The sequence below is a fragment of the Hyperoodon ampullatus genome, assembly GCF_949752795.1.
Source record: "Hyperoodon ampullatus genome assembly, chromosome: 13".
Lineage (NCBI taxonomy): Eukaryota > Metazoa > Chordata > Mammalia > Artiodactyla > Ziphiidae > Hyperoodon > Hyperoodon ampullatus.
Window position 1 is genome coordinate 63,638,407 of NC_136926.1, and position 27,867 is coordinate 63,666,273.

Consider the following 27,867-nt stretch of genomic DNA (forward strand, 5'->3'; position numbering starts at 1 on the left):
AATCAGATAAATAGGGACTCTGGTTTTATTGGCAGGTTTACATTTTTGTCAAGTCCAAGGTCAGCCAGCTAAGATACGTATGTTCCAATAAAGACTGAAGTAATAACTTCCGCTGGCAGCTCTTCTCCTGAGTCTCCATTTTCCCCATTGATCTTCACCCAAATAGTAAAAGTAATACAATTGCAATTGAGTTTACTATTATCAATGGCACTGCAAAAAAAAAAAAAAAAAAAAAGAAGTTTTTTATTATTAAAAAAATCAGAAAAAAATGAAGACATAGTTTTACTAGCATCCAGGAAGGATGGAAATACAGTATGTCATCAGAATCACATTGCAAATCCTTGTAACAGAGTAACGTTCAAACATGCATTGGATCATAAAATCCAAAACTTATTGTAAAGTGGGCTTGTGTGACTGGGGATAAGGGTCACACTGGTACAAGATCAATATAAAGTCATCTGTGGATAGTGCTGGTGCAGCTCTAGGAACACAGAAGCATACTGGACCCAGGCAGAAGTAGACCCACATGGCTGCCAGTGACAACTGACATTAGAAATACAGTGCAAAGAAGATTCTGTTGCTTCATCACTAAGAATGAAACTTATCATTCTACCCAAAGCTGTGATGAAATCAGTTAACAAAGAGAGAGACAGAGAGAGAGATAGAAAGAGACCCTAATTTTAATGGTTTTAAATAAAAGGTTTTGAATTCTTGAGTTGCTCTAAAATATTTTCTAATAAAAATAGCAGATATGGGACCTGTATTTTTCTCTTGAAAGTCTTACAGGACTGTAGATGATTTTTCTACTTAGAAGCAAAAGAATTTCTAAAAGGTAAGAACACCATTGTCTTTCAACTCTGAGAGGTGACATACAGGTAGCATACAAATATTATACCACTGAGCATTCCATCTGCATCAAGATAGAAATAAGATAGAAATAAGAGGCAAGCTAGGAAAGAAACTAGTAACTTTTAAGCAGTAAAGCCAAGTTAAATATTATAGAAAAAAGTTCCCACTACAAAAATGGCATTCACACTTGGAAGTTTTGCTACTTAAATCAAACCACAAAATTAAGAGTGTTCCACTAGTTTTTCTTACCTCTCATCACAGTTCTCACAGATCGAATAAGGTTCATTAGCTGAGATTTAATTCCTGGCTCTTCTCCAAATCCACCAATTCCCTGGTCTGTTCCCCAGCCAACTGCATAATATAAAGATGATTAGCTGTGATAAAATTTATTATGCACTCACCTTGCTCCCTCATTAGTCACCTTCTAAAGATGATTTTGAGCCTTTGTTAGACATAAATTATAGTTATATGACTTAAAAACTTGAGTATATTTTTTACTTTTGATAAGCAGCACAAACTCATTTAATTTCGATTTTGATTTTATAAGATAAACTACAGTCTAATAAATTCTTCCATGGCACTGTATTCAGTAAAGATGACTGTTGTGACACCCTGATTGTTTTCTTTCTCTTTTTCTAAACTAACAAGCAAAATATTTTTCAGGTCAGAATTGAAAACCAAAGCATAATGTCAAGTTGAATAATTAGCTCAATTCAGAATTCATAAAACCCAAAGTAATTATCAGTATAAAAGTGTTGCAGCTGAGCTTCACTATCTGTTCACCTGGGGAAATGTTAATGTAAACCTGGTAGCAGCTTGGTTAGGCCTTCATAGCATGCTCTAACCTGACAACAGAGGCACATCTTTTTAACTTGATCATTCCTCTTCATTTCTCAAGTTTGAGGTAAGGAATTTAGCCTATTATCTAACCCTAACCCCACTTATTTTCAGTAAATGAGTCTTTTACCTTCTATCATTTTCCTGATAATATAAATCATTCTTTCTTTTTTTTCTTTTTCTTTTTTTTTTTTTTTTTTTGCGGTACACGGGCCTCTCACTGTTGTGGCCTCTCCTGTTGTGGAGCACAGGCTCCGGACGCGCAGGCTCAGCGGCCATGGCTTACGGTCCCAGCCACTCCACAGCATGTGGGATCTTCCCGGACTGGGGCACGAACCCATGTCCCCTGCATCGGCAGGTGGACTCTCAACCACTGCGCCACCAGGGAAACCCTAAATCATTACTTCTTTACCTTTATCTGCTAATTCTTTTTTTATTGCCTTACGCATTCTTCTAGAGGCTTACATGTCCTCATTTCTGCAACGTCCTTCTCTTGTCCTCATTTCAGGTCCACTTTTCATATCTCACATGACTATGTATTTTTTTACTCTCATATAACTACAGGGCTTAATTAATTCCTGACATGTTAACCCTTAAACTTGAAGACAGAGAACAAGTTTTTATTTTATACATGAAAGAACCATGTATCAGGTAACAAGATTTCACTTTGTTTAATCAACTTTTACTTGGTTGTAATAAAGGTTAAATAATGGTTGCTTGTTTTTTTTTAAATTTTTTGGTCACATCAACACTGAGATATGTTGTGGTATAAAACTAATGTAAAATTCAAGTTCACAGCAGAGCTGATGTGTTTTCACTCCCACTCACCCTTCGAGGCCTAGCTCACTTGTGCTTACAGCCTTCCCCATACACAGGGCTGTCACTCTTTTTTGAGCTCCCACAGCACAACTTCTATCACAGTGGTTAATATCACAGCCTCTACTATCTCTTGCCAGACTCTCAACAGATGCCTCTGCAATTTCCTCTCGACTTCTTTCTCCCTTAAAGTGTCAGATCTTTCTAGCTCACAATGTGTGATGATTCCCATTGCCTACTGAGTGAAGTTAGAAACTCCTTAAATTGACATGCTAGCCTTGTATCATACTACAACCCCCCAAGTAACTAGTGGTTACTCAATTACCCACTAATTGCTATACATGTTAAAGGCAGCTTCTGAATCTAGGTTTGTCTGACTTCAATGTCAGGGCCTTTCCTAATTCCCTCCCATGCCATAATGAACCTTTCTCTTTGCTCCCCAAATAGTAACTACTGATTGTAAGTTACATTATAAATTCCTGGAAGACAGGAACTGAATTTAGTCTGTCTTTACCTTTCCCCTCTCCCCCACCCAGAGCAAGTACTTAGTAAATGTTTGTGGAATTAAACTGAATTTATAGCAGACCAAGTTAACTTTGGATAAATAAAGATAAGGTAAATCCTAGAATCGCAGATAAAACTTCCAAAGAAACATGTTTCTTTATTTTTAAGACACAAGAAGTGTAACCAATCATTCAATTGTAGCTTTGCAGGAGGGAGGAAGAAATCCTCCAATATTAAATGTACACATCTCTCCAAGATAAAAACAATCTCAGAAGATACACCTGCATCTTGCTTCCTACTTCTGGATCTACTTCTGTCTCCGACAAGCAAATACACTTACGCTGTTTCTCCAACGCTGACTTTTACCATATAACAAGTTCTACTGTAAGTTCTTTCTCCCACATACCTGTCTCACTCTTCCAGGGAGCTCAATCAGCATTCTCCACTACATGGCAGTCCTCTTTTTGTAATCTAAGTTCAAAGGTGTAGTACCAGCCTTTAACTACTTATAATGTGGTAAAAACTATTTCATAATAGTGTCTCTAGAAGGACATAAAGTGGCCACCACCACCAGGTGTATCATTTTCCAAACCAGTTAATCTTACTCATATAAACCTACTTAACAACTCTGCACAATAAGAAAGCAGCCTGGTTTTGGTTAAATATAATGGTTACTGTAATGAAGGAGAAAGTGTTCCTTGACCCTCTTAGGGTCCCTGGCTATGTCTGAAAATTAAACTGACAAAGACAGATTAACAGGAGAAAAGCACACAAATTTTATTAAGTTTTTACATGTACCTGGGAGTCTTCACAAGAAAATGAAGATCTGAAAAACTGACCAAAGCAGGAAGTTTTTCTACCTTTTAGACAAAAGAACAAATTTGTGAAGAATTAACAAAACAAAGGGGTCTGGGCTATGGGTAGGAAATGCAATAATGTCTGTTTATACAGTCTTCCTGGCCCTAAATTCCCTGTCTCTGGTGATAAGAATGTCTCCTTTCCTCCTGGTACAGGAAGGATACCTCTCACACGGGAGATTTATCTCCTGCTTTCAAGAAAGAAGGTCCAGGGAGGGAGGAGGGCGGAGTGACCTCTCTGATTCTGGTGTTTTCTCTAACCCCTCAGCTTAAGATATTCAACATGCCACAGTGCCTTATTTGGGGGTAGCACGTCCTGAACCCCATCAATGGATACACACTTTTATCTTAGCTTTCTCCTGAAACCCTACTAAAAATGACATTAAAAGAGTAACAAGAGAGAAGTCTGAAGGCAAGAGAAGTCAATCTGGACAATGAAAAATAAAGGGAAGAATAACTGACTTAGCAGAGAAGGCTGAAACCTAAACATCCAGGGAGCACACAATAAAAAACTGAGGTGAATCGTGCTGAGAACCTTGGAAACTTGAAAGAAACTTCAAAATGCCAGTGAGGGCGACAAAGCTGAGACACAGGAGGACTAACTGAAAAGTCTCCAGGAGAGCAGTTAGCGCTGCTCCTCCTTCCCCTCCCATCCCATCCCCTTCCCTAAACTGAACTGATAGGAAGAATGTCCCTCTCTTACACCCTCAGAAGACAGGAGGTTTACTCTCAGCAGAGAGTGAAGCATGGAAGCTCTGGACCTGGGGACATCTAGGGAGGGTGGATTGAATTAAAGTCTGCAAACCTAAGTGTCAGACTCCTGCCCACTTTCCTTGCTTGTGTCTCACGTAAGCCTGTAAATAAGAACACTTACATTCTGCAGACAGGAAGTGGTAAAATTACTCTGGTAATTGACCAGCTGCCCAAGAAGACTTCAGATACTGACATACTGGGGGCTTTAATGAAACAGCGAACTTACAGAGAGGCCCACTGGTGAGCAAATCCCAACCACATACACAGAGCTTCCTAAGAGCCTCTCGGTGCTTTACTCTTTCGAATGAACTGACAGTCAAGAGGGAACAATTCTTAACGTGGACAGACAGAACAAAACCAGAAAAAAAGACTCTGAGGAAGAGACAATGCAGGAACTAGAAGTTCATTTTAAAAAAAAAACAAACATCCTTAGAGAGAGAACAACTACTGTAGCTATAAACCCCAGAGAACAAGATGCCATAAAAAAGGGGGACATAAAAAAGAAGGAGTGGGACTTCCCTGGTGGTGCAGTGGTTAAGAATCCGCCTGCCAATGCAGGGGACACGGGTTCGAGCCCTGGTCTGGGAAGATCCCACATGCCGCGGAGCAACTAAGCCCGTGCACCACAACTACTGAGCCTGCGCTCTAGAGCCTGTGAGCCACAACTACTGAGCCCGTGAGCCATAAGTACTGAGCCCGCATGCCACAACTACTGAAGCCCACCCACCTAGAGCCCATGCTCCACAACAAGAGAAGCCAGCACACCGCAATGAAGAGTAGCCCCCGCTCGCCACAACTAAAGAAAGCCCGTGCACAGCAACGAAGACCCAACGCAGCCAAAAATGAATAAATAAATAAATAAATTTATTTTTTTAAAAAAGGAGTGCTTGTTCTTGTTATATTAGCATAAAAAGTTCAAAAGAAGGGGCCGACACACTAAGTTGAAGACACCTACCAGACAAGGCAAAATTAAAGAAAAAATAAAGTATCAACATGTCAAAATAACAGGAGTTCCAGAAAGAGAGAAAAAAAGAGTAGGAAAAAATGATCAAACAAGATGGTCAAAATGCACATGAAAAGTTCACCATCACTAATTACTAGAGAAATGCAAATCAAAACTACAATGAGGTATCACCTCACACCAGTCAGAATGGCCATCATCAAAAAATCTCCAAACAATAAATGCTGGAGAGGGTGTGGAGAAAAGGGAACCCTCTTACACCATTGGTAGGAATGTAAATTGGTGCAGCCACTATGGAGAACATTATGGAGGTTCCTTAAAAAACTAAAAACAGAACTACCCTATGACCCTGCAATCCCACTCCTAGGCATATACCCAGAGAAAACCATAATTCAAAAAGATACATACTCCCCAATGTTCACTGCAGCAGTATTTACAATAGCCAGGTCATGGAATCAATCTAAATGTCCATCAACAGAAGAATGGATAAAGATGTGGCACATACATACAATGGAGTATTACTCAGCCATAAAAAAGAAAAAAATAATACCATTTGCAGCAACATGAATGGACCCAGAGATTGTCATACTGAGTGAATACTGAGTGAAGTCAGACACAGAAAGACAAATATCATATGATATCACTTATATGTGGAATCTTAAAAAAAATAAAAGGTATAAATCAACTTATTTATAAAACAGAAGTAGAGTCACACATGTAGAAAACAAACTTATGGTTACCAGGGGATGGCGGCGGGGGTGGGGCAGAAAGGGATAAACTGGGAAGTTGGGACTGATATATACACACTACTACATATAAAATAGATAACTGATAAGAACCTGCTGTATAGCACAGGGAACTCTACTCAGTACTCTGTAATGGCCTATATGGGAAAAGAATCTAAAAAAAAAAAAAATAGAGGATATATGTATAACTGATTCACTTTGCTGTACACCTGAAACTAACACAACATTATAATCAACTATACTCCAATAAAATTTTTTTAAAATTATCAAACAAATATTAAGAGATGATATCCCAGAACTGAGGGATATGAGACTTCAGGCCAAATGGGCCCAATCAGAACACAGCCCAATGAATGAAAAGGAGACCCACATGTTGCCACATTATTGTAAAATTTCAGACCTATAAAGATAAAGAAAATACCCTAAAGGCTTTTAGAGAGGCAACTTAGGTTACCTACAAAGAATCAGGAAACAGAATGGCATTAGACTTCTTAACATCAACGAGGAAAGGAGAAAATTAAATGGAATAATGTCTTCAAAACTCTGAAGAAATATTGGTTCCAATCTAGAATTCTACAGCCAAACCATAAATCAACTAGAAGAAAGGATAAAATTATGATTTTTTTTTACTGTTCATCTGTAATACTCATAGTCATAGTAATGTAAATATGGAATATTGATATCACCAATAATTGGTTGGAGATGGGAGAGATGGAGAAGGGAAGTACATGTGTAATTGTGCTTACACAAGAATGAGTGTGCTGCTGATGGCATAACTGTGCTAAACCCTTCCACAGTAGCAGGTCAGTGACTTAAAACTGAAGAAGAGTTGAAAATAATTGCTTTTGAAGAACGGGGGAGGTTGAGGAGAGATGGAGCAGAAGGCTTCTATCTTTCTTCATAAACTGAAGGGGCTTTTTTGACCTTTTTTCCACACACATATACTGCTTCGATAAAAATAAAAATAACATTTAAAAACAAAGCCTGTAAAGCTGCTCCTCTACTGGAGAAACCCCTGTGGAATGAGGCCTTCCTCTCCAGAGCATGAACATCCTGACGGCAGGGACGGGTTCCAAAAAGTAGAGGGGTTTCAACCACTAATCACTCTGAATATTTAAGCTTGCTTTATAACCAACTTTAGATGGTACTGTTGGTTTCATTTCCTTTACTTGCTTTTTGGAAATTTATCATTGCTAAGATTATCAATTCCTTCCATTCATGGCCACAAGCTCTTACATGGTAAAAAAAGAACTTGTTTTAATCACTTCGTGGATCATGCACTCAGTTCTTATGAGAAACCATGATTTTCAACCATCTTTTTATCTTTTAGACCTGTTCCAAAAAGATATTTAAATATATGCTTTTACATAATGGGAGGAGTGACTCCCAGAAAAAATTTACCTTCCAACTGCTCTTCAACAAAACAGGATAAAATTCTACAATATAGGGAGGGAATAGCATTGGAGTAATTTTTTAAAAATAGTAAGTTATCAGAGGGGGTGCCTTCAAGATGGCGGAGAAGTAAGACGTGGAGATGACCTTCCTCCCCACAAATACATCAAAGCTACATCTACATGTGGAACAACTCCTACAGAACACCTACTGAACATTGGAGACTTCCCCAAAGGCAAAAAAAACCTCCCCACGTACCTGGGTAGGGCAAAAGAAAAAAGGAAAAACAGAGACAAAAGAATAGGGATGGGACTTGCACCTCTGGGAGGGAGCTGTGGAGGAGGAAAAGTTTCCACACACTAGGAAGCCCCTTCACTGGCGGAGACGGGGGATGGGCGGGGGGAAAGCTTTGGAGCCACGGAGGAGAGCGCAGCAACAGGGGTGCAGAGGGCAAAGTGGAGAGATTCCCGCACAGAGGATGGGTGCCGCCCAGCACTCAGCAGCCTGAGAGGCTTGTCTGCTCACCCGCAAGGACGGGTCGGGGCTGGGAGCTGAGGCTCGGGCTTCGGAGGTCAGATCCCAGGGAGAGGACTGGGGTTGGCTGCGTGAACACAGCCTGAAGAGGGCTAGTATGCCACACTAGCCGGGAGGGAGTCCAGGAAAAAGTCTGGAGCTGCCGAAGAGGCAAGAGACCACTGTTTCGGGGTGCGTGAGGAGAGGGGATTCAGAACACTGCTGAAACAAGCTCCAGAGACGGGAGCGAGGCGCAGCTATCAGCGTGGACGCCAGAGACAGGCATGAAACGCTAAGGCTGCTACTGCAGCCACCAAGAAGCCTGTGTGCAAGCACAGGTCACTACACACACACACACACATGCGCGCGCGAGCCTGTGCAGCCTGCCACTGCCAGGGTCCCGTGATACAGGGATAACTTCCCCAGGGGGACACACGGTGCACCTCAGGCTGTTGCAATGTCATGCTGGCCTCCGCCTCCACAGGCTCACCCCGCACTCCGTACCCCTCCCTCCCCCCGGCCTGAGTGAGCCAGAGGCCCCTAATCAGCTGCTCCTTTAACCCTGTCCTGTCTGGGTGGGAACAGATGCCCTCAGGCGACCTACACACAGAGGCAGGGCCAAATCCAAATCTGAACCCCAGGAGCTGTGCGAACAAAGAAGAGAAAGGGAAATCTCTCCCAGCAGCCTCAGGGGCAGCAGATTAAAGCTCCACAATCAACTTGATGTACCCTACATCTCTGGAATAACTGAATAGACAACGAATCATCCCAAAATTGCGGCAGTGGACTTTGGGAGCAACTGTAGACTTAGGGTTTGCTTTCTGCATCTAATTTGTTTCTGCTATTATGTTTATCTTAGTTTAGTATTTAAAGCTTATAATCACTGGTAGATTTGTTTACTGATTTGGTTGCTCTACCTTTTTAAATTTTATATATTTTTTCCTTTTTCTCTTTTTATGAGTGGGTATATGCATGCCTCTTTGTGTGATTTTGCTGTATAGCTTTGCTTTTGCCATTTGTCCTGGGGTTCTGACTGTCCATTTTTTTGTTTTTGCTTTTTTTTTTTTTTTTAGTATAGTCTTTAGCGCTTGTTACCATTGGTGGATTTGTTTTTTGTTTTGGTTGCTCTCTTCTTTCTCTCTTTTTTTAATTACTGTTCTATTTTTAATATTTTTTTTCTATTTTAATAACTTTAATTTATTTCATTATTATTTTTTCTTTCTTTCTTTTCTTTTCTCCCTTTTCTTCCGAGCCGTGTGGCTGACAGGGTCTTGGTGTTCTGGTAGGGTGTCAGGCCTGAGCCTCTGAGGTGAGAGGGCCAAGTTCAGGACACTGGTCCACCAGAGACCGCCTGGCCCCATGTAATACCAAATGGCGAACGCTCTCCCACAGATCTCCATCTCAACGCTAAGACCCAGCTCCACTCAGCAACCAGCAAGCTGCAGTGCTAGACACCTCATGCCAAACAACTAGCAAGACAGGAACACAACCCCACCCATTAGCAGAAAGGCTGCCTAAAATCATAATAAGTTCACAGACATCCAAAAACACACCACAGGATGTGGCCCTGCCCACCAGAAAGACAAGATCTGGCCTCATCCACCAAAACACAGGCACCAGTCCCCTCCACCAGGAAACCTACACAACCCACTGAACCAACCTTAGCCACTGGGAGCAGACACCAAAAACAATGGGAACTACGAACCTGCAGCCTGCAAAACGGAGATCCCAAACACAGTAAGTTAAGCAAAATGAGAAGACACAGAAATACACAGCAGATGAAAGAGCAAGGTAAAAACCCACCAGACCAAACAAATGAAGAGGAAATAGGCAGTCTACCTGAAAAAGAATTCAGAGTAATGGTAGAAAAGATGATCCAAAATCTTGGAAACAGAAGGGAGAAAATGCAAGAAACATTTAAAAAGGACCTAGAAGAACTAAAGAGCAAACAAACAATGATGAACAACACAATAAATGAAACGTAATATTCTCTAGAAGGAATCAATAGCAGAATAACTGAGGCAGAAAAACGGATAAGTGACCTGGAAAATAAAATAGTGGAAATAACTACCGCAGAGCAGAATACAGAAAAAAGAATGAGAAGAATTGAGGACAATCTCAGAGACCTCTGGGACAACATAAACATACCAACATTCGAATTATAGGGGTCCCAGAAGAAAAAGACAAAAACAAAGGGACTGAGAAAATATTCGAAGAGATTATAGTTGAAAACTTCCCTAATATGGGAAAAGAAATAGTCAATCAAGTCCAGGAGGCAGAGAGAATCCCATACAGGATAGATCCAAGGAGAAACACGCAAAGAAACATATGAATCAAACTATCAAAAATTAAATACAAAGAAAAAATATTAAAAGCAGCAAGGGAAAAGCAACAATTAACATACAAGGGAATCCCCATAAGGTTAACAGCTGATCTTTCAGCAGAAACTCTGCAAGGCAGAAGGGAGTGGCAGGACATACGTAAAGTGATAAAAGGGAAAAACCTACAACCAACATTACTCTACCCAGTAAGGATCTCATTCAGATTTGATGGAGAAATTAAAACCTTTACAGATAAGCAAAAGCTAAGAGAATTCAGCACCACCAAACCAGCTTTACAACAAATGCTAAAGGAACTTCTCTAGGTAAGAAACACAAGAGAAGGAAAAGACTTACAAGAACAAACCCAAAACAATTAAGAAAATGGTAATAGGAACATACATATAGATAATTATCTTAATGTAAATGGATTAAATGCTCCAACCAAAAGACATAGACTGGCTGAATGGATAAAAAACAAGACCCATACATATGCTGTCCACAGGAGACCCACTTCAGACCTAGGGACACATACAGTCTGAAACTGAGGGGATGGAAAACGATATTCCATGCAAATGGAAATCAAAAGAAAGCTGGAGTAGCAATTCTCACATCAGACAAAATAGACTTTAAAATAAAGACTATTAGAAGAGACAAAGAAGAACACTACATAATGATCAAGGAATCAATCCAAGAAGAAGACATAACAACTGTAAATATTTATGCACCCAACACAGGAGCACCTCAATACTTACGGTAAATGCTAACAGCCATAAAAGGGGAAATCGACAGTAACACAATAATAGTAGGGGACTTTAATACCCCACTTTCACCAATGGACAGATCATCCAAAATGAAAATAAATAAGGAAACACAAGCTTTAAATGATACATTAAACAAGATGGACTTAATGGATATTATAGGACATTCCATCCAAAAACAGCAGATTACACTTTCTTCTCAAGTGCTCATGGAACATTCTCCAGGATAGATCATATCTTGGGACAGAAATCTTGATAAATTTAAGAACATTGAAATCATATCAAGTATCTTTCCGACCACAACGCCAGGAGACTAGATGACAGTTACAGGAAAAAATCTGTAAAAATTACAAACATATGGTGGCTAAACAGTACACTACTAAATAACCAAGAGATCACTGAAGAAATCAAAGAGGAAATCAAAAAATACCTAGAAACAAATGACAATGAAAACACAACAACCCAAAACCTATGGGATGCAGCAAAAGCAGTTCTAAGAGGGAAGTTTATAACAATACAATCCTACTTTAAGAAACAAGAAACATCTCAAATAAACAACCTAACCTTACACCTAAAGCAATTAGAGAAAGAAGAACAAAAAAATTCCAAGGTTAGCAGAAGGAAAGATATAATAAAGATCAGATCAGAACTAAATGAAAAAGAAATGAAAGAAATGATAGCAAAGATCAATAAAACTAAAAGCTGGTTATTTGAAAAGATAAACAAAATTGATAAACCATTAGCCAGACTCATCAAGCTAAAAAGGCAGAAGACTCAAATCAATAAAATTAGAAATGAAAAAGGAGAAGTAACAACAAAGGATCAGGAGAGATTACTACAAGCAACTATATGCCAATAAAATGGACAACCTGGAAGAAATGGACAAATTCTTAGAAAAGCACAACCTTCCGAGACTGAACCAGAAAGAAATAGAAAATATGAACAGACCAATTACAAGCACTGAAATTGAAACTGTGATTAAAAATCTTCCAACAAACAAAAGCCCAAGACCAGATGGCTTCACAGGCGAATTCTATCAAACATTTAGAGAAGAGCTAACACCTATCTTTCTCAAACTCTTCCAAAATATAGCAGAGGGAGCAAAACTCCCAAACTCATTCTAAGGGCCACCATCACCTTGATATGAAAACCAGACAAATACATCACAAAAATAGAAAACTACACGCCAATATCACTGACGAACATAGATGCAAAAATCCTCAACACAATACTAGGAAACAGAATCCAACAGTACATTAAAAGGATCATACACCCTGATCAAGTGGGGTTTATCCCAGGAATGCAAGGATTCTTCAATATGTGCAAATCAATCAATGTGATACACTATATTAACAAATTGAAGGAGAAAAATCATATGATCTCAACAGATGCAGAAAAAGCTTTTGACAAAATTCAATACACATTTATGATAAAAAGTCTCCAGAAAGTAGGCATAGAGGGAACTTACCTCAACATAATAAAGGCCATATATGATAAACCCATAGCCAACATCGTTCTCAATGGTGAAAAAGTGAAATAATTCCCTCTAAGATCAGGAACAAGACAAGTTTGCCCACTCTCACCACTATTATTCAACATAGTTTTGCAAGTTTTAGCTATGGTAATCAGAGAAGAAAAAGAAATAAAAGGAATCCAAATTGGAAAAAGAAGAAGTAAAGCTGTCACTGTTTGCAGATGACATGATACTACACGTAGAGAATCCTAAAGATTCTACTAGAAAACTACTAGAGCTAATCAATGAATTTGGTGAAGTAGCAGGATACAAAATTAATGCGCAGAAATTTCTTGCATTCCTATACACTAATGATGAAAAATCTGAAAGAGAAATTAAGGAAACACTCTCATTTACCATTGCAACAAAAAGAATAAAATACCTGGAATAAACCTACCTTAGAAGAGAAAAGACCTGTATGCAGAAAACTATAAGACACTGATGAAAGAAATTAAAGATGGTACCAACAGATGGAGAGATATACCATGTTCTTGGATTGGAAGAATCAACATTGTGAAAATGACTATACTACCCAAAGCAATCTACAGATGCAATGCAATCCGTATCTAACTACCAATGGCATTTTTCACAGAACTAGAACAAAAAATTTCACAATTTGTATGGAAACACAAAAGATCCTGAATAGCCAAAGCAATCTTGAGAAAGAAAAATGGAACTGGAGGAATCAGGCTCTCGGACTTCAGGCTATACTACAAAGCTACAGTAATGAAGACAGTATGGGGCTTCCCTGGTAGCACAGTGGTTAATAATCCGCCTGCCAATGCAGGGGATATGGGTTCGAGCCCTGGTCCGAGAAGATCTCACATGCTGCAGAGCAACTGAGCCTGTGCACCACAACTACTGAGCCTGCGCCCTACAGCCCGTGAGCCACAACTACAGAGCCAGCGTGCCACAACTACTGAAGCTCACGCGCCTAGAGCCCGTGCTGTGCAACAAGAGAAGCCACCACAATGAGAAGCCCGCACACCACAACAAAGAGTAGCCCTGCTTGCTTAAACTAGAGAAAGCCCGTGCGCAGCAGTGAAGACTCAACGCAGCCAAAAATAAAATAAATAAATTAACTTATTAAAAAAAAAAAAAAGACAGTATGGTACTGGCACAAAAAAACAGAAATATAGATCCATGGAACAGGATAGAAAGCCCAGAGATAAACCCATGCACATATGGTCACCTTATCTTTGATAAAGGAGGCAAGAATACACAATGGAGAAATGAAAGCCTCTTCAATAAGTGGTGCTGGGAAAACTGGATAGCTACATGTAAAAGAATGAATTTAGAGCACTCCCTCACACCATACACAAAAATAAACTCAAAATGGATTAAAGACTTAAATATAAGGCTAGACATTATAAAACTTTTAGAGGAAAACATAGGCAGAACACTCCATGACATAAATCACAGCAAGATCCTTTTTGATCCACCTCCTAGAGAAATGGAAATAAAAACAAAAGTAAACAAATGGGACCTAATGAAACTTAAAAGCTTTTGCACAGCAAAGGAAACCATAAACAAGACGAAAAGACAACCCTCTGAATGGGAGAAAGTATTTGCAAATGAAACAACTGACAAAGGATTAATCTTCAAAATATACAAGCAGCTCATGCAGCTCAGTATCAGAAAAACAAACAACCCAATCCAAAAATGGGTGGAAGACCTAAATAGACATTTCTCCAAGGAAGATATACAGACTGCCAACAAACACACGAAAGGATGCTCAATATCACTATCATTTGCGAAATGCAAATCAAAACCAAAATGAGTTATCTATCACCTCACACCAGTCAGAATGGCCATCATCAAAAAATCTCCAAACAATAAATGCTGGAGAGGGTGTGGTGAAAAGGGAACCCTCTTGCACTGTTGGTAGGAATGTAAATTGGTACAGCCACTATGGAGAACAGTATGGAGGGTCCTCAAAAAACTAAAACTAGAACTACCATACGACCCAGCCATCCCACTACCTGGCATATACCCTGAGAAGACCATAATTCAAAAAGAGTCATGTACCACAATGTTCACTGCAGCTCTATTTACAATAGCCAGGACATGGAAGCAACCTAAGTGTCCACCGACAGATGAATGGATAAAGAAGATGTGGCACATATATACAATGGAATATTACTCAGTCATAAAAAGAAATGTAATTGATTTATTTGTAGTGAGTTGGATGGACCTATAGACTGTCAAATAGAGTGAAGTAAGTCAGAAAGAGAAAAACAAATACTGTATGCTAACACATATATCTGGAATCTAAAAAAAAAAAAAAAAAATTGTTCTGAAGAACCTAGGGGCAAGACAGGAATAAAGACGCATAGAGAATGGAGTTGAGGACACGGGGAGGGGGAAGGATAAGCTGGGACGAAGTGAGAGAGTGACACGGACATATATACACTACCAAACGTAAAACAAGTAGCTAATGGGAAGCAGCCGCATAGCACAGGGAGATCAGCTCAGTGCTTTGTGTCCACCTAGAGGGGTGGGATAGGGAGGGTGGGAGGGAAACACAAGAGGGAGGAGATATGGGGATGTATGTACATGTATAGCTGATTCACTCTGTTATACAGCAGAAACTAACCCACCATTGTAAAGCAATTATACTCCAATAAAAATGTTAAAAAAAATTGTAAGTTATCAGCTAATTTTAGCCTCTCTGTTCTTATGCCACTAGAATGAAAAAGAAAACTGAATTTTGGGTAGAGAGAGTAAAACATTTGTCTAGATATTCCATAGACACAAAGGTGACAAGTAAAAGCGCAGCAAGGAATTATCTCTTACTATAACAAACAGTTTTCTATCCAACTGCTGGTTAGAGTGTCAGTTGTTTTTCTAAGGAACCTAGCCAAAGCTTTAAAGAGCTTTGCTTTTTTTTTTTTTTTAAGGAGAAAGAGTGAACTCTGCAGCTTTCTTTTCCAAAGCTAGAGGGCCTAGCAGAAAACAACTGATAAAACCACCCAGCAGTCGCTGCTGCCAAATTTCAGGAATGAACTTAAATGGAAAACACCACATATACATACATCCTTCGACTGCCCAGACTTCAAAAAGTCACACACAAAACGGTAATCCATTCAGATTCAGTCAGCAACCCTCAGCTAGATATTATTTTGAAGAAAAAGTTTTAGCTACAGTTTTGAGGACTGGCTGACCCTGGCAAACCTCAGCCTCTTTGAGGTCAGTTTCCATTTCTGTAAAAGAAAATGAATGTGCTTTACTTTGTCAGTGTCACCAAATTTACATGTGAATCAAATGCTATCATAAATGTGAAAGTACCTAATAAACTACACAAATAACTCTGTTAATGTAAGTTTTAAAAAATTACCTTGATCAAAAAGATCACTGCTGAAGTGAATGATCTAGTACACTTAGACCAATCTCTCTCAGACCAATCCAACACAGTAATTTCCATTTATTCCCTGATGAAATTAAACAAATGTTTTTCAGGAGTATATATTTAAATAGAAACTTACATATCCAGATGGTTTCTTCAATGTTTCATAAACTGCCATGCTCATATTATGTCTATCATACGCAAGGCCTGTGGAATGCCTTGTTCATTTCTCTGTACATTTATGCAAACCTGATTTACTGTTTAAGGTCTAGCTCCTTTAGGAATTCTCTTTCTATTACTTAGGCTCACACAGCTCTCACTGTTCTAAAGCCTAATATTACAGTGGTCTGGAGCAGTCATTCAAACCTGAGTCAAATAACAACTTGTAATATTTTAATTGTTTGCTATGGACTGATTTGTGTTCCCACCAAACTCACATGTTGAAGCCCTAACCCTCAAAGAGACTGTATCTGGAGATAGGATATTTAGGAGATAATTAAAATTAAAGGGAATCTTAAGGGTAGGGCCGTAATCTGATAGGGCTGTGGCCTCACAAAAAGAGGAAGTGAGAGATCTTGACTCTGCCCAGCCATGTGAGGACACAGTGAGAAGGTGGCCATCTGCAAGCCAGGAAGAGAGTCCTCACCAGAATTCAAACATGCTGGCACCCTAATCTCAGATTTCCAGCTTCCAGAACTGTGAGAAAATAAATTTCTGTTGTTTAAGCCACCCAGTCTATGATACTTTGTTATGATAGCCAGAGCTAATACAGTTTCATGTGTGAAATGTTTCTTCTGTATTTACTCATAACTACTACTGAAACCGAATTCCCCTAAAACCAAGTTCCTCTGCTGAGTTTATGATTAACATCTCTAACAAACTTATGGTTAGCAGGGGGGAAAGTGGGGGAGGGGGAGGGATAAATTGGGAGATTGGGATTGACATGTACACACTACTATATATAACACAGATAACTAATAAGGACCTACTGTATAGCACAGGGAACTCTATTCAATATTCTGTAATGGCCTATATGGGAAAAGAATCTTAAACAGAGTGGATATATGTATATGTAAAACTGATTCACTTTGCTGTACACCTGAAACTAACACAGCATTGGAAATCAACTATACTCTAATAAAAATTTTTTTTTTTAAATCTCTAACCAAAATGTTATTCCTTTCCTTGTCCAACACTTGTTCCCCTCAAGGTTGAGGAGTATCAAAGAAAAGGTGGGACTGAAACCAAGCAGGACCCTGTGGGGCCCTCCTGGGCACACAAGCCTTTCTGTGTTCCCCGTTTCTTGTTTGGAGGAAAAAGGCTTTCAGCCTCCTAGATCTTCCCTGAGTTCCAAAGGGCAGATTCGAACAGTTGCTATTTAGGGGAGTGAGGGAATGCAGAAACAAAGGAAAGGCTGTCAAGAAATGGTAGTGCAGTGATAGGGCAGGGTCCTGGTTCCTCCTCAAGAAATATACATAACAATCTAGCACAGATCTCTGAGTTCTTCTACAGGAACTAAGGCCCCAGCCAGGCGGAGGATGGTAACTTCAGGCTAAGCATAAGCACATGGACCCCAGACTGGCTGGGACCAGAAGGCTGACTGGAACACCACCCCGTTACCTCACCACCAACCAGTCAGAGAAAGGTCACATACCCTGCAGCCCTCCCTCCAAATTTTGCCTATAAAAACTCTTCCCCAAAATCCATTGGGGAGTTTAGGCTTTTTGAGCATGATCCACCTGATCTCCTTGCTTGGCCATTGCAATAAACCTTTCTCTGCTCCAAACTCCGACTTTTCGGTTTGTTTGACCTCACTGTGTGTCAGGCACACAAACCTGGACATAATAAATATATGTCAAATTGATACTGGGCATCACAAACGAAACCTAGTAAGAACAATTTTGGCAGGTATTAAAATCCATTAGGTAGGGGCTTCCCTGGTGGCACAGTGGTTAAGAATCTGCCTGCCAATGCAGGAGACACGAGTTCGAGCCCTGGTCTGGGAAGATCCCACATGCCGCGGAGCAACTAAGCCCGTGCGCCACAACTACTGAGCCTGTGCTCTAGAGCCCACAAGCCACAACTACTGAAGCCCACACCATGCCTAGAGCCCATGCTCTGCAACAAGAGAAGCCACCGCAATGAGAAGCCCATACACCGCAATGAAGAGTAGCCCCTGCTCACCACAACTAGAGAAAGCCCATGCACAGCAACGAAGACCCAACGAAGCCAAAAATAAATAAATAAATAGATAAATAAATAGATAAATCCACTATGTGATTTTTTTTGGTACATAAAGGAAATTAGCATCATTGTGGAGCACTAAAAGAAACAACACGTTCTCTGCACTATTGCCAAAATACTGGCTAACCTATGTGTATAACTATAATAGCTCTCAGGTCAGGAATCACAAGAATATGACAATGGAAACATAAAGTTATCTAGAAAACATTCATTGACTGATGGAATGAATTGTAAAGATAAAAGGACCCTTGTTGTCAGTCTACTGGAGGAGACAGAAAAGAAACTGCACTGGTATATTACCCACAAAAATGGGTCAGAGATGGTTTCTGGGAAAGGCAAATGCCAGAAGTAGGCCTTAAAGGATAGGCTGAAGAGTTAGCCAGTCAAAGAAATGAAGTAAATCAAGGTCATCACAGGCAGAGAAAATAATTTGAGTAAAGGCTCAGCAGTGAAGAAGAGTATCATGGTAAAAAAGGTACACGGTAAATATTAGGGAAGGGTAAAAGAGGGGAAGGACAGAGAGGAAGGCAAACATTATGGTGGGTTTATAAGTCACACAAGGGAGTATGAATTTTACGTTGAAGGCTAGGGATATTAAAGAACTCAGAATTTCAAACACTGAGGAACACGCTCAGCTTCCCATAGAAGGGAGAACAAAGAGAAGCAAAAATGGATGGAGTGTGACCAGTGAGGAGGTTACTATGAAAATCTAGGTAAGAAGAGTTAAGAGCTTATATAAACAATATTTAACACTTAAAATATTTTAAAATTCTGTCTTAAAACTATTCAGATATTTTAGAACAATGGCTTATCCACTTAGTCAAGGCAATGTCGTGTTTTCCCTTAGCTCTGGAACCATATTCAAAACACATGCTCAAACAAAATATGTCTGTACTATTTCTGGATAAAAGAGGAAATGTGGAAAGCAAAGTTCTGAAGGGCAAAGTACTAACAATTCTAGGCCATTCCAATAGTTTGTGGCAGTGGTTGTCATCTAGGAGCACAAATCTCAATCATCTGTAGAAATTCTGGAAAAGACACACTGCTCAACTTCACTTCTGGGAAATTTGAACGCAGGTCTGGACTAAGGTCTGGGCACTGTATTCTCTTTCAAAGTTGTTTTGGCTATTCTGGATCCCTTGAATTTCCTTTAGAACCCAACTTGTCAGTTTCTGCCAAAAGAAAGCCAACTGGAATTTGGATAGACATTGCCTTAACTCTGTAAATCAGTAATATTAAGTATTGTTATCCTAACAATATTTAGGCTTCCAATCCATGAACATGGAGTGTTTTTACACCCATTAATTATCTTTAAAAATCTTTATTCTTTAATTTCACTCAACAATGCCTTGTAGTTTTCATAGTATAAGACTTACACTTATTCTGTTAAATTTATTCCTAAGTATTTTGTTCTTTTTGATATTGTAAATGATGTTTCTTTAATTTCATTTTTGATTGTTCATTGTTCATGTACAGGAAAACAACTGATTGTTGTTCCTGATTTTGTATCTTGCAACCTTACTAAACTCATTTCTTAGTTCTAATAGTTTTTTAGTGATTCCTTAGGACTTTCTATATACAAGATTATGTCATCTGCAAACAAGAGATTTACTTTTTCAACCTCACAATCTGGATGTTTTTTATTTCTTTTTCTTGTCTAATTGCCATGGATAGAATCTCCAGTACAATGTTAAAAAGGAGTGGCAAGATCCTTTTCTTATTCCTAGCTGGGGAAAGCACTTAGTCTTTCATCATTAAGTCTGTTAACTGGGGGGTTTTCAAACATGTTCTTTAACAGATTGAGGAAGTTCCTTCCTATTCCTAGTTTGCTGAACGTTTTATCATGAAAGGGTATTAGATTTTGTCAAATGTTTTTCTGCATCTATTATATCATGTGATTTTTATTTATTTTATTAATATGATGAATTACATTAATTGATTTAAAAATGTTAAACCAACCCTGCACTCCCAGGGTAAATCCCACTTGGTTTAGTTTGCCAGTATTCTGTAGAGAATTTTTGCGTCTATATTCAGCAGATACTGGTCTGGAGTTTCTTTTCTTGTGCTGTGTCTGGTTTTCATATCAGGTTAATACTGGCCTCACTGCATGAGTTGGGATGTCTTCTCTCCTCTCTATTTCGGAGTTAAGTCTTCTTTAAATGTTTGGTAAAATCCAGCAATGAAGCCTGGGTTTTTCTTTGTTCAAAGTCTTTAAGTTACTAACTCAATCTCTTTACATGTTACAGGTCTAATCAGATTTCCTAGTTCTTAAGTCAGTTCAATAGTTTGTAATCTATCTAGGAATTTGTCCATTTCATCTAAGTCATCTAATTTGTTGGCATACAGTTGTTCACAGCATTCCCTTATAATCCTTTGCATTCTCTAAGATAGTGATGTCACCTTTCATTCCTGATTTTAGTAATTTGAGTCTTCTTTCCTTTTTTCTTGGTCTAGCTAAATGTTTGCCGATTTTGTTGATCTTCTGAAAGAACTAGCTTTTAGTTTTGTTAATTCTGTTGTTTTTCTACTCTGTATTCCATTAATTTTCACTGTAATCTTTATCATTTCCTTTGTGTGTGTGTGTGTGTGTTGGAGAGAGGGAAGAGCTGGTTGTGGCCCAAATGCCAGAGATTCTCATTGCTCTTACTGAGCTTTTTTTTTTTTTTTTAATTAGTCTCTGCTTTACAACAAAATGAATCAGTCATACATATACATCTGTTCCCACATCCCCTCCCTCCTGCGTCTCCCTCCCTCCCACCCTCCCCATCCCACCCCTCCAGGCGGCCACAAAGCACCGAGACGACTTACTGAGCTTTAATAGATTTTCTTGGGGGAAAAAAAAAAGTTTCTTCATTTGTTGTACACTCTTCTGACAATTCCCAGAGTTGTTCATTTTTAAATGTTCATTTTAAAAATAATTTTCACTAGTTATAGTTGTTTTATTGGAAAGAGGGTCCAGTGGAGGTTCTCACACTACCATTGTGGAGGTGCTTTCCATTAATAATTGCATTTCCAAATAATTCAATTAAAACTGGGCAGAGGACTTGATTAGGTATTTTTCCAAAGAAGAAATAAAAATGGCCAACAAGTACACGAAAAGGTGCTCAACATCACTATTCATCAGAAATATGTAAATCAAAGCCACAATGAAATATCACCTCACACTTGTTAGAATGACTATTACCAAAAAGACAAGAGACAATAAATGCTGGCAAGGATGTGAAAAAAGGGAACCTTTGTGCACTGTTGATAGGAATGTAAATTAGTACAGTCACTATGGAAAGCAGTATGGAGGTTCCTCAAAAAATATAAAATATAATAGAACTTCTATATGATCCAGCAATCCCATTTCTGGGTATTTTTCCAAAAGAGATGAAGTCATTATCTCGAGGAGATATTTGCACTCCCATGTTCACTGCAGCACTATTCACAATATCAAAGACATGGAAACAATCTAAGTGTCCAGTGACAGATGAATGGATAAAGAAAATGTGGTGTGCATATATAATGAAATATTATCCAGCCATAAACAAGGAAAACCTGCCATATGTGACAACACAGATGGACCTTGAGGACATTATGCTAAGTGAAATAACTCAGAGGAAGACAAGTACTGTATTATCTCACTTATACGTGGGATCTAAAACCATCAAACTCATAGAAAGAGAGAGTAGTATGGTGGTTGCCAGGAGTGGAGTGGTAGGGGAAATGGGAAGACGTTGGTCAAAAGGCACTAATTTTCAGTTGTTAGATGAATAAGCTCTAGGGATCTACTGGACAGCATGGTGATCCAACACTGTTTACTTGAAAGTTGCTCTGAAAGTAAATCTTAAATGTTCTCACCACAGCAACATTAACAACAAAATAATAATTATGTGAGGTGAAGGATATGCTAACCAGCCTTACTGTGGTGAGCATTTTGCAATATATACGTGTATCAAATCATCACATGTACATCTTAAACTTAGACAATGTTATTTGTCAATTAGATCTCAAAGCTGGGGGAAAAAAGAATGATGTCTCACATTTATAAACGGTTATATAGATACCCGCTTAACAGCCTCAGTTCTGCCTCCTGGCCTGCAAAAGCCTACTTATTTTTTTTTATTTATTTTTTATTTTTTGTGGTACGCGGGCCTCTCACTGTTGTGGCCTCTCCCGTTGCAGAGCACAGGCTCCGGACGCGCAGGCTCAGCGGCCACGGCTCACGGGCCCAGCCGCTCCGCGGCATGTGGGATCTTCCCGGACCGGGGCACGAACCCGTGTCCCCTGCATTGACAGGCGGACTCTCAACCACTGCGCCACCAGGGAAGCCCGCCCACTATTTTTAATATGGCCCTTTCAGAAAAAGTTTGTTTCCTTCTAGCTTTGTTTTACCTTCCTCATTTAGATCTACAATGCTCTTGCAATTGGCTTATGTGTTTAGCCTGAGGCAGAGGGTCAAGATTCACTTATTTCTTTTTGAATATCCAGTTAACCTAGAATCATTTATTGAAGGACCATCCTTTCTATCACACTCTACTGTTAACTTCATCATAAATTAAGTGTCCATATAAATATGTGTCTGTATTTGGATTCTCCACTCTGCTCCATTGTTCTATTGTCCAACAACCTTTTAGTAAATTTCTTTCTGTTTGATCAGGCAGAGTCAGCTTCTATTGCTTGCAACCAAGAACCCTGACAGGAGTGAGTAATCTCAGGACTCAATCCTTGAACCTCTTCTCCCTCTGAGAAATAGGCTTCATTCCAATGGTTTCAAATTACCAGCCAACACCAAAAATCCCCACGTGTAAATCCTTCCCAGACCTCCTCCCTTCTGGGCACCAGACGTGTATATGCAAATGCCTACATGATATCTCTACTTTGAAGTCTTAAAGGTACCTAAAAATAGGCTAATTCCTATTCCTATTCCAGGACTTAGCTTTAAATGCTATTTCCTTAGGAACTGATGCTGTTCTGATTCAACCAGGAGGTTATATTCCCATGGTTCTCACCCAGTTCTCTTCCTTCAAAGCATTTATCCTAGACTCAACTATTTGTATAATTATTTATCTGTTCTACCATTAGACTCTAAGAAATGAGAACAAAGATACTGTGTTATGCTCACTGCTACATCTTTTCCACCTAGCTCACAGTGACTGGCCTATTTGTTATAAGGAATGAAGAAAAACTTCCTGCCACCAAATCTGGGAACCTCCTCTTTCTCCAGCTAATCCTTCCTCCTTTTTCAATGAAGAAAGTATCCCACCTCCCACTTAATGCCATCTCCTCCATCTGTGCCTTAGGACCCATCCCTATCCACCTTCTCAGAATCCTTGAGTTATCAATTACCTCATTTCTCTCCTGTACCTTTTATATTTCTCTCATTACTAGATCTTTTCCCCTAGCAACTCCTTTTCTAACCTTTAATTATGAAAGTTTTAAAACATACCTATCACTCAGATTTAATAATTATTGATTTTTTGCCTACGTGCTTCATCTTTTTTTCTGCTTGATTACTTTTTTTTTTTTTTTTTTTTTTTTTTTTTGCGGTACTGGGCCTCTCACTGTTGTGGTCTCTCCCGTTGCAGAGCACAGGCTCCGGACGTGCAGGCTCAGCAGCCATGGCTCACGGGCCCAGCCGCTCCGCGGCATGTGGGATCTTCCTGGACCGGGGCACGAACCCGTGTCCCCTGCATCGGCAGGCGGACTCTCAACCACTGCACCACCAGGGAAGCCCATCTGCTTGATTACTTTAAAAATGAATTACTGGTACTGAAATATTTCAGTATGATTTTTATCACACTAACAAGATGTACACTGATTCCTTAATATCATCTAGTATCTACTCCATACTCAGATTTCTTCAAATGTTACCAAAATGTTTTTTACAGTTGGTATGTTTGAACTAGAATTCAATCAAGGTCCACATGCTGCATATGAACATCTCCCTACATCTCTGTCTCTCTTTTTGTCTTTTTTATATTTTGTATATTTGCCTCAGTGGTCACTTCCTCCCCACTTATTTCATGGCATTGACTTATTGAAGAGACCTGACTAGTTCTCATTGTTGCTGCTGAGACCTAAAAAACAAAACAATCATAAAACATATCTCTGCATTCCCTTCCGGCTACCATTTCATTTCCTCCAACTCAGTGATACATTTGGATAATTTGTGCTGTCTCCATTCTATGACTTTCAACTCGCTCCTCCCCATTCCAATGTGGATTTTACCCACTGTTGTAACTGCTCTTACAGAATCACCAATGACCTCTACTACCCTGAATCCTCGGGACACTTTTCAGTCCTTATCTTGCTTGGCATCTCAGAACATTCCACTGTTGTATTCTCTCTCCCGCTTCAAACATTCCTTGGCCTCTGTGAAATCCCACTGTCCAGATTTCCCCATCTCTCTGTTTTGCTCACTCATCAATTTCTCCTGTCAGCTCTTCTATCATTACCTGAACATTAAATACTGGAAGAGATTTTAGGACTGTCCTGGTCAACAATTCTCCTCTGTACTCTATTCCTTCCCTGAACAATTTCATCTCTTCACATGGCTTATTTATCATCTGTGGTTGACAAACTCAAATCTCAGTCTCCACTCTGGCTCTTGCTTCTGGTCTATGGACTTAAGTCCAACTGACTATTCCATATCTCCACTTGCGTACCTCACAGAAATCTCAATCTCAGCACGTGCGGAACTTCTTTATCTCTTCACCTTGTTACCTGCACCACCCCCCACAATTTTCCACCAGTGCCAACTCAGTAAAGCTACTACCCTTCACTCAGTTGCTTAAACCAGAAAACCAAGAGAGATCTTTGACTTTTTCCTCTCTCCTCATTCCCAATGTCCAAACAGTAAATTCTACCTTTTCTACGTTTAAAATATCTTCTGATTTGTACTAGTACTAGTTTCCTAGGGCTATTATATCAAAGTGCCACAAACTATGTGGCTTAACACAATGAAAGTTTATTATTTCACAGTTCTGGAGGCCAGAAGTCCAAAACCAAGGTGTTGGCAGAGTTGGTTCCTTTTCGGGGCTCTTGGGATAATGTTGTCTATGCGTCCCTCCTAGCTTCTGGTAGTTACTGGCAATCCTTGGCATTCTCTGGATTGCAGATGCACCACTCGTCTCTGCCTCTGTTGTCACATGGCCTTCTTCCCCCTGTGTCTGTGTGTCTCTGTATCTCTCTCTCCCCATAGGGACACCTCATTGGACTTAGGGTCCATCCTTTTCCAGTGTGACCTCATCTTAACTTAATTTCACCTGCAAAGACGTTATTTCCAAAAAGGAAACAAGGGTTAGGACTTTAATATCTCTTTTAGGGGCATACAATTCAACCCACAATGGGATTCCTTCTACTTTTCTGGATAGCATAGTGGTGAAGAGATGAACGTGAGTCAGACTGCCTGAACTGAACCCTAACTCTGCTGCTCTCTAGCTGTGTGATCTTAGGAAAGCTACCAACTCTTTTGTGTTTCTGGTCCCCATCTGTAAAGCAGGAATGAAAACAGTATTTGTCTCACAGGGTTGTTGTGAGGGTTACACAAGTTAATATGTAGAAAGCACTAGATACAGATCCTGGCACATGGTAAGTGTTAAGTGTTAGGTATCATTATTGTTATTATACCCATTCAACTTATATTATACCCACCATCTCTACTTGCCCTATTTGGAATGGTGCTTTCCACATCCACTCTTCTACACTTCTGATCTGTTCTCCACACAGTAACCAGCAAATAACACAAATCAAGTCATGTCACTGCCCTGCTTACGACCTTTCCACACCAATTTTCACACCAGCTCTTACTCATCACCTCCCGACCCTTCACCTAGTTAATGTTTACTGACTTATCTGATTTCGGGTTAGACACACTTCCTCCATACTTTCAAAGAGTCACAAGTTAGTATCTCCCAGCACTTCTCTTTTGTAACATTCTGCATACTTGTTATTGGTACTTGTTCAGTTTTTATTTAGATTAACTTTCATTAGGAGGGCAGGGCAACTGTTTTAACCTCAGTTTCGCATGGCACATAATTTGTGCTCAATAAATCTCTCCTGAAGGAAAAAATGAAACCAATAAATCTTGCTCATGGGTTTGAGTTTCAGTGATCTACACAGACATATTTGGTACGCTGTGACAAATGATGCACATCACGCAGTATACTGCCTTAATTGTGCCTCATGCAGAAAAAAGCAGTCTGCCCAGGTGGCGTGGAGGTCGCTGGATTGTGAGATCCCGGTAGGCATAACTTCTGTCTTCTCTGTATTCTCAGATTCTAGCCTGGCACATCCTAGGCACCCAATAAACTGTGCTGAATAAACTTTTCTTGGAACATGGATGACTGTATGTCGTGATAACCCCAACACGTCCCCTTCCTCTTATCCCCAAAGCCCAGGAACCCCTATGGCCTTCCATCAGTTCATTCTTCTGATTACCTACGCTCCAAAATGAGCCACGCCCCCTCCCTCTTTCACTGAAAACTCACACCCCAGGTTTTTGACAATTAAAAGCGGTCACAGAGAAGGGTACTAAATTCCTAACCTAAACTGGACGCAGGCAAGGGCGTTCCCTGGCTCATCCCTGCCTCCCCCCATCCCGACACGCAGGGTCCGACACACAGTGGACGTCTGTTGAACAATCTTCACCCCCCTGAACAATCTTCACTCCACTGGTGAGACGAAAGTGGCTCGGCTTCCCCACCCAAGGAAGGGCCCCAAGAGGCGAGCCCTCGGCCGCCCGTCTGTCCCGGCCCAAATGGTCCACTCACGCGGCCCGACTCGGGTCCGCGTCCCCGGAGCTCGCTGCCGCCCCCGCGGCCCGTCCCCGCGGCCCCACTCACTGTTCTTGAGGAATCGCTCCTCGTGCAGCACGGCTATGGCATTGACGCAGAGCAGGGCCGCCTGCAGCAGCGAGTACAGCGTAAAGGCCATGGCCACCCGCCCCGAGGCCCAGCTGATCCTCTTCCCTCCGCGACAGGGAACGTGGCGCCGCCACGGCCGGCGCTTCTTACGGCAGCCGACGAGGCCCAAAACGCGTTCTAAGAAGCTCCGCTCCCATCTGGCTAAGACCCGCCCCACGCTTACGTCAGCAAGGCCTGTAGAGCTGCGCTGTCCAATGCAGCAGCCAGAAGTACTGAACCCTTGAATTGTGGCTGGCCCGAACTGAGGTGTTGTAAATGTAAAATACATAGGACGAAAACAAGAATGTAAAATCTCCCAATAATTTAAAAATGTTGATTACAAGTTGAAATATTTTGAATATATTAGGTAAATAAAATAATTACTAACATTAATTTTTACTGTTTATTTCTATATACTTTTTAAAAACTGTGGCTATGAGGTTATTGATAATAGCTTGTGAGTCTTGTCCAATACTTCTATTGGACAGCGCTGCATTAGATGCTCCTAAGAGCTGTATGAGATGTTAATAAGTAATTCCTATTTTACAGATGGAAAAAAGGAAGGCTTT

The 27,867-nt window shown here is 40.1% G+C and overlaps 1 protein-coding gene across 1 annotated transcript; it reads right to left on the bottom strand.

Annotated features, from left to right (window-relative positions):
- On the bottom strand, positions 1-27,355 carry IER3IP1 (immediate early response 3 interacting protein 1). The gene is made up of 3 exons (XM_079717017.1): positions 27,239-27,355; positions 1,099-1,200; positions 1-210 (listed from the first exon to the last, which is right to left on the bottom strand). Exons 1-3 carry the CDS (start codon positions 27,327-27,329, stop codon positions 155-157), a joined length of 249 nt encoding a protein of 82 aa, XP_079573143.1. The 5' UTR covers positions 27,330-27,355; the 3' UTR covers positions 1-154.
- Between the last annotated feature and the right edge of the window lie 512 nt (positions 27,356-27,867).

Bases quoted from the DNA above. Each gene is read 5' to 3' on its own strand.
- IER3IP1 (XM_079717017.1), bottom strand. From the start codon at position 27,329: ATGGCCTTTACGCTGTACTCGCTGCTGCAGGCGGCCCTGCTCTGCGTC. The intron at 1,201-27,238 runs GTGAGTGGGGCC...TATATTATGCAG, and splicing joins GGAGCGATTCCTCAAGAACA to TTGGCTGGGGAACAGACCAG. The intron at 211-1,098 runs GTAAGAAAAACT...TTTTTTTTGCAG, and splicing joins TGTGAGAACTGTGATGAGAG to TGCCATTGATAATAGTAAAC.